Source organism: Botrytis porri (assembly GCF_014898465.1).
Source record: "Botrytis porri strain MUCL 3234 chromosome Unknown BPOR_002, whole genome shotgun sequence".
Taxonomy (NCBI): Eukaryota; Fungi; Ascomycota; class Leotiomycetes; order Helotiales; family Sclerotiniaceae; genus Botrytis; species Botrytis porri.
The window spans coordinates 2,534,321-2,552,970 of record NW_024066076.1 but is presented as its reverse complement, the minus strand read 5'-3'; the positions used below and the strand labels follow the sequence as shown (position 1 = coordinate 2,552,970).

The window sequence follows — 18,650 nt, the reverse complement described above, 5'->3', positions numbered from 1 at the left end:
ACCGCATATAAAAATTAATAATCCCTGACATTTCAGGACACGACCAAATTGTTCCAAGGCCGAAGCTTCAATTTGTTGATTTGAGGATTTGGTCCGTCCATATAATATCAACATTAAACAAATTGTACACTACCTACTTTTTCTTGTTTCTTTCCCTTTCCCTTTCCCTTTCCCTTTCCAAGTATCGCATCGCATTGTAAAATATGGCGCCCATGTCAACGCGCAATTCTGCGATGAATAACCACACAAATGGATTGGATGTACCAAAGTCACAGGTAAATAAATATTGATAGCCTGAATTACACGGGAATTGAAGCTGACTTGAAGTTTCCTTTTTCTAGAATCATCGTGAAGGAAGTTGGCAAATGATAGCTGTAAGTTTCTTTGGAATGCAATTCAGAATATTCAAGAATGCTAAACCTTACGCGCAGCAGGAATCAAGATTTGAAAGAGAACTTTCTGAAGACCCTTCTTCTTACGATGGAATGTCGCGCTATGGAGAAGAGCAAGAGCAAGAGCGATGTCAGTAATTCTTATGATTTTTCAATGATGTTTATGCGCCTTGTATTTACTAACTTCTGTGATTGGTAGTTGCATATGAAAAACCAGCTATGTTAAAAAGTTCTGGAGAAACAGAAGCCGTCTTATACCCCCTTCAAGATGCTGCGAATCGAGTCGGAAATGAGGTGGAGAAGTTTGCGGAATTTCTTGATGGTTACAATCCTTTAAGAGTGACAGATGGGGATGAGAGACGAGAGATGGCATTCGATTTGATTGAGCTCTATCATAGAACTGCTCTCGATACTCTAGACCGTTTACGGGATCGTCATGAATCCGAACGCCGAAGAATGGAGGGTTTGAGTTGGAGGAAGAAGATGAGAGGTTTCAAAATCACGCAAGATACTGGTGAAGTGGACATGGAAAACTCGGACGAGGAAGAGGAGTTTATAACCAATTCCAGAACAACAGTGAAGGATCTGATTAGATGGGAACAGGAGGCGCAAACTTGGGACCTTTTGAGAAGATTGGCACACTTACGATTTCCCGGACCAGATAACGGAAAAGAGTTCGAGCCTCAACAAACGCCTTTAAATCAGTATTCGAGTGAACGAGAAGCTTGGGATCGTTTTCTACAGACAGATAATCTAGCCCTGGAACGAAAAACCGTGCTTCGATGGCTTCAGGATACGGCTGAGGAATCGGGTGAAGAAATTGACGTTTTAGTACAGGATTTACAGCAAAATGCGGAGAGGGGAGATATTATCGCGCATGGATGGTTACACACCAGAGCAGCTATCAAGCTTCAGAAAAATCAACACTCTTGGCCTCGAACTGTCGACCTCAATTCTAATGAAACCCAAAAAATGATGTGGAATGCATCCAAAACTGAACCCCTAGTCACTCAGCTGGATCCTGATTCAGTAACTCGTCAAGGCCGAAAGCTGGAGGTACAAGACGAATATTTCGAGCGCGCCATTTGGTTGGGGTGTTATGCAATGCTTCGCCGAGGCAGAAGCCCAGCTGAAATCAGAGAATGGTGTATGGATCGAACCGAAGTATGGAGAGCAGTTAGCATGTCTGGACTACCGGATGAAAAGTCATTGGAAGATGACGAGGAAGGGGATATCGCATCTGGTGCTCTTTGGCGACGCATGTGTTTTGCACTTGCACGAAAAGGCGGTAATGATGAGTACGAGCGAGCAGTATATGGAATTCTCTCTGGTGACATCTCGAGTGTTGAACCTGTTTGTCAATCATGGGATGACTTGATTTTCGCACATTACAATGCTTTGCTGAGAACACAATTCGATAACTACATTCAATCGGGAACACAGGTATTGATGAATGGAACTTTGGGCTTTGGAGCACTTGATGCTGTTGTACTTCATGGGGATAACTCAGTTGCCGGGAAACGATTGGTAGAAAGCTTAAAGACAGATTCTCGAACTGCAGGGGAAAGCTCACAGCCGATGAAATTGCTTCAAGGTGTGTTGATTGGAGAGCAATTTGCCGACTTCATTTACCAACAAGGTCTGGCACTATCAAAATTTGCGAACGCCGAGACCACCTCAAATTTAATACCTCGAACGAATCAAGAACCTAAAGACCAGGACATCACCAATTATGTCAATTTGGGTGACCACGACAGTTTGCGAGTTTTCACTCATGCTATCCTTATTTTCAGAGGTCTCGGGCTAGACTTGGGTGGTGTACTTAAGGAGTCAGTCATTGAAAACGTGATCGTTGCGTACATCAGCTTCTTGCGTCTTGCCAATAAAGGGGAACTCATACCTCTATATTGTTCTCAACTCTCCGGAGCAAGAAGATACGCTACACTTAGTCGTACTTTGATTGATATTACAGATCATGAACAACGAGTCACCCAAATCAGATTAATGAGAGAGCTTGGATTGGATGTTCAACAATTTGTGAACTACCAGTCAAGATTCCTCCTCTCAGACCATCCTGATGGAGCTAAAGATTATCCTTCACCTAAGGAGTTTCAGATAATAGTAGATGATGGCAAAGGAGGCAAGATGATAAAGAGAGATTTTATGGGACAGGATCCCGAGACCCTGGATAGGATTGATCTTCTACTTATCAGAAGTCTAGAGTGGTATCTACTTGTGGATGGACTTTGGTCTGAGACATTCATGGTTGGCAGGATGCTATATCAACGGTTTTATAGTAAGTTCTCACCATCCAGAGCCCTCAAAAGATACTAATTTATTAGAAAATATGCATCTTGCCGCCGCGTTCAATTTATCCCAAAGAATACCAAGTTCTGAAATCGCATTGAGTAAAACTCGAGCATTATTGGGCGAGAGCCTCGATTTCTCAGGTTTGGAATCGGAAGACAATGAAGATCTGACTGAAGTCCTTGATGGCTCAGCAGACAAAAAGAGATATCTTAAAAAGTATATGGTTGAGCAAGCAAAGAGCTTTCGAGAACTCGAAACATTGGCATTGACTTTTGATCGCATAGAGAGCGCATGGGGTATATACTATCTCATGCAAGAGTGAGTCACTTGGTATCTGAGATTAGTTCTATACTAACATTGTTACAATAGGGCCACTAAAATTAGTGATATTAAAGCTTTCAAGCGGTCCCTAGCCCAAATTCTTCCAACAGCTAAACTTTATGCAGACCCATTACTTGATGGATGGTTGACAACAAGTCTACAAGGTAAGCAGATCTCCTTAATCCTTCGGCAAAGAAATTAACGAATTTCCATAGATCAGCCTGAATTTGCAAGATTACGAGAAACCTATCTCCCTGAGACTATCTTGGCTTGGATCGCAACATTACAGATCGCTGGACCTATGTTGACACGTGATTTCTTACTGGTTTCTATGGATCTAGCTACTGTCGTTGCTGCCGAAGATTCCGATCTATTGGAACTCTTCTCGAAAACCGGAAGAATGCCAGAACTTGTGAATGCTCTCGCCTCATCAAGTAAAGAGCTTCTCCTCGTGTCAAGCAAAAGCAAGAGAAGTACAACATCGAAAAATAGCAAGAAAATGAAGGAAAGAGGATGGACGACGGAATTGTGGAACGTCAAACCATAGATATTTGTATGATATGATGATATGGTTTGGAGGTGAAAACTCTCATTCGATCTTCATTATGATAATTTAAATGAGATGTTGATGGACATCAGGATGGATTGGGTGGGACAGAAGGCTAGGTACGCCACCCCCGTTGCGATTGATACCTCTTTAATGGCTTCATATCAACCTGCTATTGTTGAGATGAGAGTAAACGCCCGACGGGACACAGAACTGGGAGAAAGGATGGCTTGCAAATTATAATGGTTGGTGTGTACAATATGAAATACCACACTAGGTATTTACAAACTAGGTATTCCCAAATCGATTTACTTGTGCATTTTGATCTTGATATTACCAATCGTCCATTACTTATTACAGCATTTCATACTCGAGTAGATTTCTATGTAGGTAGGTACTTTGCTCAGGTACTTAATTTCGCCTTGAGAAACAAAATCAAACAAAACAAACAGTTGGTCAACGTTTCGTGTCAAGGTATTGTTAGTAAGCATTGATATACCTAGTATTGTTTATGCGGTTCTCGGCCTATCAAATTGAGAGAATTGTTCGTATAGGGTAATTAATATAGATGTGGGAGAATGAGGAAAGGCTGACGGACTTGGTTTTAGCTGTTGGTGTGGTATGGTATGGTATGGTATGGGTGGTGCTGTAGTGAGCTGGGAATGGGAAAAGCGGCGCAAATATGGTTGTATTTTGGGAGGGTTGATGGGCTGGGCTGAGATGGGCTGAGATGGGCTGAGATCGGATGGATGGAATGGCTTTGCGGGATACTGGATAGGCTTTGTTGGGTAGGTAGGTGTATCCCGTAGAGTGGTTTGAGATGATGTGTTTAGTTGGTTGGTGAGTGATTCAGGTAGTAAGTTAGGTACTTATAAGTTGGTTCGAATGGTGGTTTGAGATGTGAAAATGGTAATATAGTGACGTAAATCGTGATATAGGCAGTGAAGAGAGAAGGGAGAAGAGGAGATTTAGTGGTAGGAAGGGAGTTTTGACTTGTAGATAGATAGACTCTTGTTAGAAGAAATGGATATACAGGTGTCTAAATGTCGATAAAGTGTTTTGGAGGATTAATGATATATACTCGGGTTGTGATGGTCAATATATATGAGGATGATTTGGATTTGGTGAAGGGTTGGTAGGTTGAGGGGATGACAAGATATGTGTCTACTGAGATGTGATAATGGTGATATTGTAGGTTTTGTGTGATATAGATAACAGTGAATTAGGTGGGAGGCCGAGGAAGAGGGAGAGATGGAGGGAATAGTATAATAGATTGCCCAGTGTATATACATAGGTACCGATCTATACAACAATGGATGGTTTAGGTAGGAGGCTGAGCAAGAGAAAGAGCATAAATCCAGTGGCAGGTAAATAATAAGATATGTATCAGGCCAAAATCCAGTAACAACAAGTACTCTTCATGATAAATAACTATAAACCTGTTTATCTATATAGCAATATACCGTAAAACAGATACCTAATGATCATAGATGTATCAATCAGAATTAACAGCTATAATCACGTCTTGGATGATGTTGACTATGAAACTTGAAGATATACTAATCACCAATCTTCTCTCACTCCACAATAAACCAGCATCAATTGTCTCAATTCTGGGGTAAATACTAACGACTTTAGTAAATGACATATATACACTTTGCATGATTCACTCTTGTTCCCTCTCAATCACCCTTTTATCTGGTCTTATACCAAGGTCTATCCTATCTATCTATCTCTCTATCTACGGCTCGTCCCTAGTAAACACTGCCTCGCTCGCCTTCCCTTACAATTTTTGGGGGCCATAGCTTATTCAGTTAAACGCGATCCCGTGGTTAACAATTAACCTAAACCAAAGTAGCTCTTACCCTAAAACTACCTAATTCCCTTGTACAACAAAATAGAGATTGGGATGGCGACAACATCTTACATTCAATCTCGATCATGTCAACAGTGTCATCTAGTTTATCTTCAGTTGTAGCAGGTAAAGGTAATTTTGGTCACTTTCATATCAATCGATTTGTTGACACCGATATCGTTAATGCGACCGAGCTCCATTCTAAAATACAATCACCCAACGCGAACCAAGTTAGTAAATTCGCTCTCGACATCACATCCACCACGAAGAATTCGATGGCACAATCATCGCGCCCTCCGTCGGGTCAGAATACCACGGATCTTACGCCTACAGTTGCTCCTGGTAAATCCATACAGAAAGATCAATCATCTTCCTCGCCCAGAGGCGGTTTCGGCGCGTTGCCATTGGAGTTGGTAGAATTGAATTCGAACCAGGCTACCGATGGGGTCCTAGGTCCCAATAAAGATGGAAGGGTTCGAAACCCCGTACCATCAAAGTTAAAAGGCAAGACCGATAATAAAAAGGGCAATTTTGGTGTGATGCATATGGGAGCCAGCACGCCAGGAAAGAAAGAGGCACCAGGGAAAGATGCTTCAGCTGAACGTGATGCTGCAGCAAGGAGGACGAGCGAGAATACCGCATCACGAGCGAAAGCTGCTGCCAATGAAAAATATGCTCCGCCGAAAAAGAGGGGACTCGAGGCGGCAAAAAATGAAGGTGGGAATCGCGCGTCGCCGTTTGCTTCACGAGATGAACACAAACAACGTGCGAGGCCGCTAACTCCTGATGAGACTAAATACGAACAAGCGCGATTGTTGACATTATTAAGAAGCATCAATCCAGTTACTGTCGTCGATCAGGTTTGTAAAGCAGTGGCATATTTTGGAGGTATACCTGGTGCACCACCACCGGAAGATGGTATCTTTCCTGAAAGCGCGAATACAAGAGAGACTGGAGCATTATTCATAGGATGGCTGGCAGAAATATTTCCCGATCTTTCAGCCAACCCTGAACCACCACCAATACCAAGGCCACAAGAACCACCATCTGCCAAGGGAAAGAGGGGTCGTGGAAGACCACCGAGAGACTCGAAAGGTCCAGAGAATGGTACATCCGAGGCGCCTGGTCCCGCAAACGGTTTTGGATATGGCCCTGCTGTTCAAGCTCCCACTTGGGGATTACCTCAATCCGTAGCTTTAGTCAATACTGCGCCCCCGATGTCAGCTCCACCAATACCGGTAACAACAGCAGCGGCACCACTCCCATCGGCGGCAATGGCTAGTCCAAACTTTAGTCGACCGATTCAGACAGAGTCAGATCGACCAGCCACTCCCTTCAGAGGACAAATCGAGAATCATGCTCCTGATACCGAATCTACAAGCAAGCGAAGAAGAGGTAGACCTAAAGGATCAAGAAACAAGGGAAAGGAAGTATCAACGGGGAGTGAGAATACTGGGGGATTGAATAATGTCGATACTACCACAGCAGATCCAACACCATCGGAACAAAACGTTCAGCATCAATCCGCAGCAGTTGCAAAGATGGTAGCTGATAAACCCGTTTCTACGAAGGAATCACCAATTGTCCCAGTGACAGACACAAACAATAAGAGTGGTCAGCCACAACTCACATACTCGGCAGAACATTGGAATACAGACTCGAACAATAACCATAATCATACTTCTTCAATTCCCCCACCAGATCAATATAGCCCCGAGGAACGTGCCGTTATTGAAGCATTTCAAACACCTGCAGAAGGTCCTACTAGTTTCAATTCGACTCAAGGAACACCTGTAAACAACGGTACTCCTACAGCTGGCGGTACAAAACGAAAGCGTGGTCCCAATAAGCCTAAAACTGCTCCAATGACCACATCTCAAAACATGTCAGGATCGCAATCACAAACTAGTCATACTTCTAAGAACATCAGTCCTCTACCCGCGCCTGCTGAAATTCCCGTTGTGCAGAAAGATACCTCTAATGTGCAATGGGAATCTGTACCTCCAATGGTTGAAACTCTTGTTCCACCACCTCCTAAACGGCAGCGAAAGCCAAAGGTTCCCGGCACCAATGGTCCTTCCACTGGCAAAAAACCTGGCTCTTCGGTCGTCAGTAACGCTACACCTCCCATCTCAACAAGTTCTATTCCAGATTCCCCGGCTACTTCAGTACAAAGCATCCAACAGACGCAACAAAATACACCTGTAACTCGACCTGCTGATGGATTGGAAGCTCATTATGCTCGATTCCAACAAGACCTTGGACAACAGAATGGACGCAGTATTACTCCGACAACTTCGACAATCACACCTCAGGGACGTCAACATCAAAAATCTGCATCAATTCCACAATCAACACCACAACAAATGACTCAGCAAACTTCTCAACAACCTCAGCAAGTTCAAATGCAACATCAGACGTCACAGCAAGGCCATCCACGCGATGATCAGACTCAAAAGATGTCGCAAAATGTTCCGAGAAATGCTTCGAATAGTTATTTCCCGAATCATGGTGGTACTAATTATGTCTCACAATACTCCTCGAATCCGCAAGCAAACCAACGATATGGCGCTCACCAACCATCGCCTCAGATGGGTAACAGCTACCGAGCTGGTACTATGACCCAAGCCTCACCACAATTCGCACATGCCGAAAATTCTTACCGAACAGCTAGTCCTCACACCATAGCTCAATCATCACCCTCTTTCTCTCAACCTGATACGTCATACCGAACTTCATCGTCCCTGGCTAATCCTTCACCAACTTATTCGCAACCAGAAACATCCTATAATCCTCGCACAACATCTATTTCCACTGCAACTCCATCCTACTCGCAACCTGATTATAAACCTTCCGCTTTGAATCAAACCTCATCCTATACTCGTGCTACCCCAACCACTCATCAACAACAATCTTATAATCAATACGCAGATCCTTCTTACATTGACCTCCCCACTCTCGATCTTCCTACCTTGGGCCACACATCCGCGTCCGCTTACGGTCAAACGAACATGAATAGTTTGGGTGGTGGTAGTTCAAGAAGTAATGCAAATACAAACAGTATTTATGGTACGAGCTCTGGATTGGGCAATGCATTTGATGGAGGCGCGAATGATTTATTAAGGAACAATAGGGCGGGAAGTGGAAGTTACGGAGCGGGTGGTAGTGCAGGGGGTTTTGATGGTGGCGAGGAAATGAGGCAGAGATTAATGAAGGGTATGCTGGGCAGAGATAGATGAAACTTTCATCCGCAAAACTTTCCGGCCAGCAGTGGATTTGGATGAAATTTTGGGAGTGAGTGGATCAAAAGCCTACTCATGATCGATCATTAACGACTTACTCACTGGACTTGAAGACGGTGCTTCAATAAATTACTTAATACGATGAATCAACGGGCTTAAATCAGTTTTCCCTTTTAAGCCGAAGCTGAGGATCAGTCACGAGGAAGTTGGAAAGGTCCGGTGTTAGTTTTTACTTTCGTTTCGAGATGGGGTTTGAAACCCAATCTTGAATCTTTGTGGTGCTAAAGAAGACAAATATGCGGGGTATCTGATTTGTTGTGAATGGCAAGTCGCAAGTACGAAACAGGAAATATGAAAAAAGACTTTCGATTGGTTCTCTTATTTGGTATGTTTTTATGCAGATAAAGTCGGAGAATTCATTTGGAGGTGGGAGATATGTTGGAATGGGATAGGATCTGTTAGGTTGAGATGGCATGAGATGGAAGTGGATGGATATCAAGTACATTTCTTTTTCTTTACATTGAGTTACATTTGTTTCTTTTGAGATAGGGGGTTTACTTTTTTTCCGAGGAGGGAATTGGATGATAAAGCAAAGGGATTGGAAGGGAATGAAATGGAGGGAGGGAGGGGGATGGATTGGTGGATATGTGGGTGGTACCGTGGGTGCTTAAAGGGAAATTTATTAAAGCAGTAATGATACCATTTTGATTTCGTGCACCTTGCCTGTCGAATTTTTTCGGTTTGCTATGTCTGCGGTGTTATTGATTTGTCTTCTTTTGATATGCTGTGTTTTGGGGGTTGAGATGTGTTGGGTTGGGTTTTCTGGAGGGGACTGGTAGGGAGATTATAGGGTACCTATTTGAGTGGATTGTTTGAAGGAATTGAATCACAGGATGAGGGAGAAGGGCTGGAAGAAGGGGGTGAGAGAAAGAGCTGGAAGAAGTTTGATTGAGTTTTTGTGGAAGGGGCTGGATTGTTCTGGTCTTTAGAGTAGGTAGTGGAATGAGAAGCAGGTTCGAGGGTTAGGTTGGGGGAAACGGGGGTAAGGGGGGGGGACTATAGAGGTAGATGTGGAGGCGGAGGCGGAGGTGGATGGGTATGAGTTTGGATATGGGAGGAGGTGGAGAAAATAGGAGGAGGGAGAGGGAGGAGAAAATTGGAGAATGGAAAGGGAAGAGGGATTTCTGGACGAGGAGATGGCAAGACGTGAGAAGCTAATGGAGAATGGAAATGGAGAATGGAAATGGGAAGATGGAAGGCAAAAAGATATGTAATCCACTACAGAGCTTGGGTGGGATATTATATAACCAATCCTCTATAGTACAAGATTGGACACATCCCAATCTAGGGATCAGAATGCATCATTATTAGGGAGATACTACGCACATATCCTTTCTGAAAGAGACAGCCATGACAGTATTGGGAAGATCTCATACGATAAGGAAATCAAAGTAAGAGATATCGAACTTACTTACCGCACACCGTGATGGTTTGTGACATAATCCCTGCAAAATTCTTGTTTTCCCATATAAACTAAAATACTGAATAACTGAATAACTATTTCAATTCTTTATTTATTGAATTGAAACTTTTTGAATCAATAATTGAAATCTGTTGGAATATAGAAAAATTTATGTTTTATTTTTTACTAATTTGATTGAAGTTTTATATCAGCTTGAAATTAAAAAAGTTAAAAACTCTAACTTGTAATATTTTTCCTACATAAAATAAGCAAATTTTCTAAAGAACATTAGCACTCTAAAATTTTCTATTTTAAATATTTATAATTATACTAAAAAAAATTTATAAAAAAATGAAATAATTTTTTTATATTTTTATTAATTCTTTATAATTTAAAGAAGTAATCCTTCAATTTATTTCATATGAGAATGATTAAACTAGGATCTGAAAAGTTGAAAATTCAAAGGTTTTAGTCAGAAAAGTATTACTGTGACGATCCTGTCATATTAGTGGATCGCTTAGGGACTTATGTGATCCACAATCCTGTATATTACTACTTTTCTCTTAAAAACTCTTTTAACTCTTTACCTTAATATTCTAAATAATACAATTGTTATATTATACTAAGATTATATAAAATTTGAAAGCTCTTAATCTGTTACGGGAGCTGCCTCTAGGGTCACGTGGAAGTGTCTAGAGATCTCTCGAGGTGGTTTAGACTAGACTTCAAGTAGGAATTCAATAAGGTTGTAACTGGTTGCAATTCTCGTAACTATAGTAATGAAACTAATGATTGTTCTTGAGCACGAAGCTCTACATTGTAATGAAATCTGTTCTCTTATATAGACCTTCCTGCTCTGCAGAACCTACAGTTCTGTCTTGTCTGGATCCTCTGGATCCTATGGATCTAGATGTTTATTCTTCGATCCCCTAGATCCTCTAGGTCCATCACGTGACTTCCTGACCATGTGACGCGGTATATTGGATGCCGTCGTAACATAATCGCTCCTACAAAGCTTTCTATTATTAGCTCATTCACTAAATACCTACTACCTTTCACACCTACTCCCTTAATATAATCATTCATACGACTTTCGATTAAAACCTTTTTTTAGTTTCATTTTACAAATCTTATTCACCAATAAGCTAATACCTTACTATTATATTATTTAAAGTTTTCTTACTCTACAATAAATTTAAAGATTTTAAATCTAATATAACGTAACGTATGGGGAACTCGGACATATGGGGAACTCGGACACTTTTTCAATTATTCTACACGCGATCTTGTTCTACGAGCCACACAATCCTCCAATTCCAATTCCGAATCACTTGAACTATTCTCTAGCTCTTCTTCTTCAATCTCTTCTTCTGATTCTTCAATTGGGCGTTTGCGTGGCCGTCCTCGTGGCTTTTTCTCCTTCGGTTTTTCCTCCGCCTCACGTACCATTTTCAATACTTCCTTAGTACTAAAGACAAATTGACCTTGTAATTTGACTCTTTTGCCTTTAGTTCTTTTCTTTCGAGTCTCAATTACCTCCTGAGCATCAGAGAGCTGTTTCCGAAGTAGGGCTATCTCAGCATTTTGAGATTCTACAAGCCTAGTCATTCTCTTGGCATATCGACGAGTTGGCGATGCAGGAGAACCACTGCTTGCTAGAGCTGTATTAAAGATCTGATTTGCTTGCCTTAGTTCTGTTCCATCTGAAGGAGAACTCCTGAATATAGACAAGTCTAGGTCTTGATTGGGGGTTCTCATTTGTGGAGTAGAAGGTTGCTGGGAGGAGTTAAATGGTAATGAATCGAGTACTTTTCGTGGGGCAAAAGGTACTAAACCAGCTCCTCTCCGGCCAGCTTTAATATTAGAAGAATTCAATGCTTTTTTTCTAATATTTTGAAAGAGTTCTACCCATTCAGCTCTTTGGATTCGCTTTACACCAGCTCGAGAATATCGATCGACCTCTAAAGCATGATATCGTTTCATTGGCCCATACACCGCAATATCAAGTGGCTGAAGCAAGTGAGAGCAATGAGGAGGTAATATAAGTAAATCAATATCATTATCTATACAGAAAGCAATAAAGCTATCTGTAATATGGCTTGAATGGCCATCCATGATCAAAAGTCGAGGTCGGTCACCTGACACTTTCTTGGATTCTGGTTCGAAAACCCTTTTTAACCATTCTAATCCATGGCTATTTGAGGTCCATCCATTTGTACTAGTAGAGAACTGCCAGCTTTGAGGTGTGTCCTTTGGAATCCATGCAGAATTCGTATTCTGAGCCTTGAAAATGACCATAGGTGATAGAGCATTTCCAGCTGCATTGACACATTCAAATGCAGTTATCCATTCTTGCTTGCCAGCTGTAACTTTCCAATTCGATTTCTGAGTAGAATCGACTATAATGCGCGTACTTTGAGTACTTCCAACTCCAAATCCGGTTTCATCCATATTATACATATCATCTAATTCATACTTTCGCTTAATGAGACGCGTGCGAAACGTGTCAAACCAAGCCTGAATATTCTCCGGAGTTGCTTCTTTAGTCCGATTAGACTCTAATTGACATGAATAGTATGTTTTAAGTTCTGGATGTCGTTTTTGGAATCTATAGATCCATTCGTGGCCTATAGGTGGAATTTCTGTCGAGGTAGGATTTCGAGATGATGCGACCCGAACGCGTCGAAGACGAATTTCGTCGGCCATTTCCTTCACCAACATAGGTGTAGCAGGGAATCCAGTGATGTTAAGTCGTGAAATCCATCGTACAAGAGTATTTTCTTCTGCGTTTGAAAGAATTTGAGCCATTTCGTGGGTTTGGGAACGTGTTTTCTTCCCAGCCAGCCTATCAGCTAGGGTAGACTTAGGGACTTCAAAATGCTCTGCAGCCTTTCTAATTGATTTAAATTCTTTCAATTGAAGTGAAATTATAGCCTTTTGAAGCTTCTCTTCAATTTGAGCAGATGTAGAAGGTGATTGGGTATGCATAATAAAAGTTATTGCGGTTTTCAAGTTGGTGATGGGCTAAAAGTGTCCGAGTTCCCCATATGTCCGAGTTCCCCATACGTTACGTTACAAACTATAGAATTTAATTAATTTAAAACATTAATATATTTATATAATCAATATTATAACAAAACAGCTTATTTAATTAATCTATCAAATCAATTCATACTTTACTAACACTTCTATCGTTCTATCAGCACCATCAACAAAAACTGTATCTCAAACAGATTTTCTTTTTTTCACTCATTTTATTTTTTAACAACTTTCAAAACCCTTTCCTATTAATTTCAAAGTTTTTCTTATAAAAACAATAAAACTATAAAATACATACTTCTATAAAACAATCAACAACACTACCAATTAAATTATAAAAAATATTAAAACTATAAATCAAATATTAAAAATAATAGAAAATATAGATTATAATATAACTAAATTATAGAACCATATTTAAAATACTACTATTATACGCTCAAAAACAAACTTTTCAAAAAAAAAAAAGTAATATAATAATCCTATTTTATTAATAAATCATTTAGGGACTTATATAATTTACAATTCTGTATATTACCACTTTTTTTTTAAAAGCTCTTTTAGCTTTTTACCTTAATATTCTAAATAATGCAATCGTCACAATTACGTGTACAGTGAGGAGGATCTAGAACTCTTACATTTTCACTTCACTATCGAAGTCACATATATCACGCAGTATAATTTGCCCCATTATTTAAAAACTGATGATCATTTTTTTCTCACATCCCGAGAATGGTAAGACATGTATGGAACTAACTATTTTTCGCTTGCGTCCTTATTCTCGTCTAAAGAAAAATTTATCAAGATTAAATTCGCTTTGAGAAAAGATAACTGGGGTCGTGCTAATGAAATGGTGCCATTTGTGATATTTTTGTGGAAGGGGAATTCTAGATTTCCATCCTTGCATTCGTCCCAGCTGAGCAGTCGCCGTGTGTCGTTAAGGATAGGAGATATTCTAGATGCGGAATATCAAATTTCGGGGATGACAGCAAAGGTTTCTAGCGAAGGTCGATAAATTTTGTTGATCATAGCAGCAGTTCAGAGCAAGGAGCAAAGACAGTTGCTAATGACAGCAAAAATGTCGAATTGAAAATGCGATGGAGGTGGATCTTAGAACTTGGTGACGCGAGGTGAATATTGATGAAAGCACGGGGATAAAACTTTTGGTGGGGAGGGAGCCTTTGAAGACGTTGAAATTGCAATTTTCTTCGATAGTTCTCCCGGGCGGACTAAAAATCTCTGCAGAAATGTGTCGATAGGCGCCAACTACATCTGGAATTCGAAATCCTCAGGTATAGTTGACGGAAATGCTGATGACAAAAACTACTGAGGACGAAAAGACGGATTCAGTCGGATACTGCGAGGATGACATGGAATTGGTGTTTCGCTGGAGGTCTGGATCCTCCATGTGCTCACCGATGAATCAAAGAGTAATCTCGTGATCATTATGAGAATGTCATCGAGGAAAAAGTTGTAGTCGACGTCTTTGCAAAACTGCCAGGCGATGGTTGTTCGAACAAAAGCAAGGATTGCGTCCACATCAGAGTTGCGGAAATTCATAATCGTTGTCAGCAATATCGTTTGTTCTTCTAAATTCTTTTTGTAAAGCCTCGCCGTTGAAGTCTGTTTCAAATGCGTTTGCCTCTGGGTACGCGTCGATCTCCGGGCCTGCCTTTTCAGTTTCCATCGGCTCATTAGCACCGCCCTCTCCTGCGTCCTCTTCTTGACCTGAACTATGATATACACCTGGTCCTGTCATATCAGAATCGCATGGTTTGAGTCAAGCCAGAACTTCCGCTCTATCGAGGGCTCTGTAATCCGCAACGATGTCAATAGGATTGCCATTCTCATCCTCAATGACACGACCCAAAGCTGACATTTGACCATGATCGCCAAGAGCCTTGCGAGTTCCTGCAATCAAAGCATTCTTTCTCATTTGCATCAACGCAAGACGTATGTCAACGGTGCGCCTCACGACCCCTCTCCGAAAGTGAGTTTCATTTAGTTGCCCGATTCGATAGATTCGAGCATTTGCCCGCATTTCTATTGTCTGGTTCCACCACAGGTCAACCATAATTGCTCTGTTAGCACAGGTTATATTAAGCCCAACACCTCCAACCTGTAAGCCCATGATCATAACGGTAACTTCTTTCATGTTCTTGAATAAATCCATAGCAGCTGCACGCTTTCTCTTGCTCATATCACCGGTGTAATACACAAAATTAAAGTCCTCTTCCTCGAGCATCATGCCAATGAGAAGGATCATCGCCTTCCACTGAACAAAGATAATGGTTTTATCTGATTGTGCTTCTCTTCTCCACTCCACAAGCAGTTCTCGAATTTCTGCTAATTTTGTACTTTGTGGTAGACCAAATCTTCCAGCATCGACATCTTCTAACCATTCTGATCGAGCTCCTAGAGGAGGGACATATCTCAATACGTCTCTTCCCTTTTTCTGCTTAGATGATCTTTCTTTTGGGGTACTGTTGACATTTTTGAGACGGTCGTATTCGAATGTTCCTTCGCAAAAAGCTGCTGGGCATTTCATTTTACCATCCTAATCATGATTAGTAATGTGAAGAGTGGGAATCATTCTCGAATTAAACTTACATCAACCTGTTCTGTGGCAGCTTGAGTAGTACAATAATGATTAATGCACGATCTGCAGAAGATATGACGATTCTTGCAAGTACGAACTTGCTGCGCATCCTCAATTTCTACTTCATCGCAAATACCACATGCATCTGCATCTTGAAACTTGAAAGATCTGGGATTCTCGCGCCCACACTCCAGATCTCTGATCCACAGATCAATTCCTAGGAATCCTTAGACAAGAAAAGAAAGGTATATGAGGGATATACTTACGATAGTGTAACTGGGGGTCTGCGCCATTCACTTGCTTTTGGATCTCCTTGAGCTCCTTGATATCGAACATGATCTATACAGTATGAGCTTGGAACATCTTTTGTGTCAATAACAACCACAGGATGAATAACCTTCATTTGCGACTCAATGATCAGAGGATGTGCAGTAAATCTTCATGCCAGGTTAGTGAAAAGCTTCAAGAGTACAATTCAAAGCTTACTGTCGGAGTCGAAGTACAGCAACAATGGAATATTGCATCTTTTTCCGCGGATCGTCATTCTGGAATGCTTCTTTCACGAGGTCGCGGAATCGCTGCTCAACTGCTCGATAAAGTATTTCAGTTGCCTGATTAAACATTATCAGGTTATTCTTCTTCGTGAAAGGAGGAATTTCCACAACTTCTCTCCCAAGTATTCTATCGGTCATTGTTCGTCTATTGTCAGATTAGTCATGAACAATGTCTAGGTCTAACGGACTCCCTGAGTAACTCTTAATCACCTGAGGATGATGCAGCCTAGAACCTTATCAATTCGCTCGTCACATCTTTTCTATCATATTGAATAGAAGGTAAATAAAAACAAAGGATAATCACAAACATTGTTTTCTTCACAGAACTCGCGCGTGAACCTGTATAGTTTGTTAGTTCTAGTGTCATAATGTCTACCACCGAGCGATTTGACTTGCATGGAGAGGTTTGTGATTGCTGGATCTTTTAGGAACCTAAAGTAGGGGTACAATTCTACTCTCAAATCAGTCATTGGAGTTTAGAGATAGAAGGAAGAATATCACCTTCTCGTCGGTTCATCATTGGTGTCTATAACATTAGTATGATAGAAGCTGTTGGGTCGAAGGAGGAGTATCTTACTCCGCTCATGGCCCATCTATTTTGACCTAATAAAGCATTCGCTGCATGACTCGTGCGAACAGCCTCATTTTTGATGTTTTGCTGCGTATGTTAGCTGCGTAATGACTATTGTTCAAAGTGATTATGGAGTACATACTGCTTCATCAAGAACCACCTGTAGGCTATGTTAACCAATGTAATAAAAGAATAGTCTGGCACATGGACTTACTCGATACCAGGAAATTTTATGCAGAAGTCCACCTTGCTCTTCGCGATGTCTATCATCCAGTCTTCAACCGCTTTTGGATTCATCGGTGCTTTATTACCCTTACTCGTGGCTTCTTTTCTCAGTCTTCGCAAAATAGTTTCTGGCGGCCAAGGGCAACTGATTCTGGCCTGGCTATAAGAAGCGAGCACAATATCTGCACCCATCAAGTTCGCCTTTGTGGGACCTGCGCCTCCTTTATAAATAACAACATTTTGGTAATTGTCTTCCTCCAAATGTTTCTCGATCTCGAATTGCCATTGGTCGATCTGATCCGAGTTAGAACATGTCAAAACTTTCATGCAGCGTGAACCAAGACTCACAATGCAAGCAGGACAAATGATCAGTGTAGGTCCAATCTTCTTTTTAATAGCACCTTTAGGTCTCGGATTTGCGACGATTGCCTTGCAATGAACCTTAGCGTTTGACGAGTATGTATTGATAGCTTAAACGTACCGCTAGCATTTCGACGGTTTTGCCCAGTCCCATGGCATCTGCATTAATTTCCCCTTTGGGTCCCTCCCTGGAAAATTCCCGACCCATCATCCAGTGAACACTGATGAGCTGGTGATGCCATAATGCTGCACTCTGAAGTTAGTGAACATCAATGAAACAGAAATTTTGTGCCACTCACGAGTTTTCATGCCTTTAAGCAGCCATGTTGTTTTGTGAAGACTCTTGTCATTCTCAAGATGTATAAGCTTGATCTTGCCAAGTCCAAAGCTCTCACTCGCAACTTTCAATGAACTTGGATCTCCTCGACAATCTCCGGGTAGATTAAGGTTGGATAATAACTTGAACCATTCACTCTTGTTGGATACATCAAGAAATTGAGTTGGTGCTCCAGTACGCTCGGAACCCTTCCCTGCAAGAGGATCGTGATTCATCATGCTTTGTAATTTGTCTTCAGCTCCATCTTTTGCAAAGGCCCGGCGACTTTGCGACTTGGTCAATTTGGTGTTCGTATTTTCTGGGCGACTCCACCATTCTTCAGCGCATCTGGATGGTCTTTGACGAAAATTCTTCGTTACCTTTGCCTCGTTTCGAGATGGTGGGACTTACGCAGCTACAAACAAGCTGTCTTCATCATTCTCATTGTCGCTGGATCCACGTTCTTCTGATTCTTCGTAATCACTTCTATTGCTGGAAGGAAATTCGACAGAACGTTCATTCACTCGTGGTCTAGAGAGATTGAACTGGCCACGAGGAATTGGAAGGTCATTTTGTAGAGATTTTTGACGTTTTGAAGAGCTGCAAATATCATTTGCCAGGGGGAATTCTCCTGAATCGGAAGCTTCATTCTTGAGCGGAACATCGAGCTTGTCTTCGTCTTCATCCTCCATATAACTGTAATAAGGCCGTGGTCGCTTACAAGGTGTTCGAGGTGAAGAGTCTGCGCGGGATGCAGACCATGCGGCTGCATCACTTTCCCTCAAATCATCTTCTTCAGCCTTCATCGGTGTTTCCCAAAAAATTCTGCCAGATTTTATATAATTTTGTGTTAACTT

General features: G+C 41.4%; 3 protein-coding genes across 3 annotated transcripts; 2 read left to right on the top strand and 1 right to left on the bottom strand.

Annotated features, from left to right (window-relative positions):
* Window positions 1-203: 203 nt before the first annotated feature.
* EAF01_001759 (uncharacterized protein) lies at window positions 204-3,570 on the top strand (the record flags this gene model as incomplete). The annotated part of the gene is made up of 7 exons (XM_038910009.1): window positions 204-275; window positions 342-374; window positions 435-522; window positions 592-2,688; window positions 2,735-3,020; window positions 3,072-3,187; window positions 3,239-3,570. The coding sequence occupies 7 exons, from the start codon at window positions 204-206 to the stop codon at window positions 3,568-3,570; spliced, it is 3,024 nt and encodes a 1,007-aa protein (XP_038774821.1).
* A 1,941-nt stretch (window positions 3,571-5,511) lies between these two features.
* EAF01_001758 (uncharacterized protein) lies at window positions 5,512-8,664 on the top strand (the record flags this gene model as incomplete). The annotated part of the gene is made up of 1 exon (XM_038910008.1): window positions 5,512-8,664. One exon carries the CDS (start codon window positions 5,512-5,514, stop codon window positions 8,662-8,664), a length of 3,153 nt encoding a protein of 1,050 aa, XP_038774820.1.
* Window positions 8,665-14,948: 6,284 nt separating this feature from the next.
* Window positions 14,949-18,599, bottom strand: EAF01_001757 (uncharacterized protein; the record flags this gene model as incomplete). The annotated part of the gene is made up of 14 exons (XM_038910007.1): window positions 14,949-15,725; window positions 15,779-15,965; window positions 16,034-16,204; window positions 16,254-16,466; window positions 16,532-16,581; window positions 16,630-16,772; window positions 16,823-16,847; window positions 16,899-16,979; window positions 17,035-17,059; window positions 17,107-17,411; window positions 17,466-17,546; window positions 17,599-17,723; window positions 17,777-18,141; window positions 18,205-18,599. The coding sequence occupies 14 exons, from the start codon at window positions 18,597-18,599 to the stop codon at window positions 14,949-14,951; spliced, it is 2,943 nt and encodes a 980-aa protein (XP_038774819.1).
* Window positions 18,600-18,650: the final 51 nt, after the last annotated feature.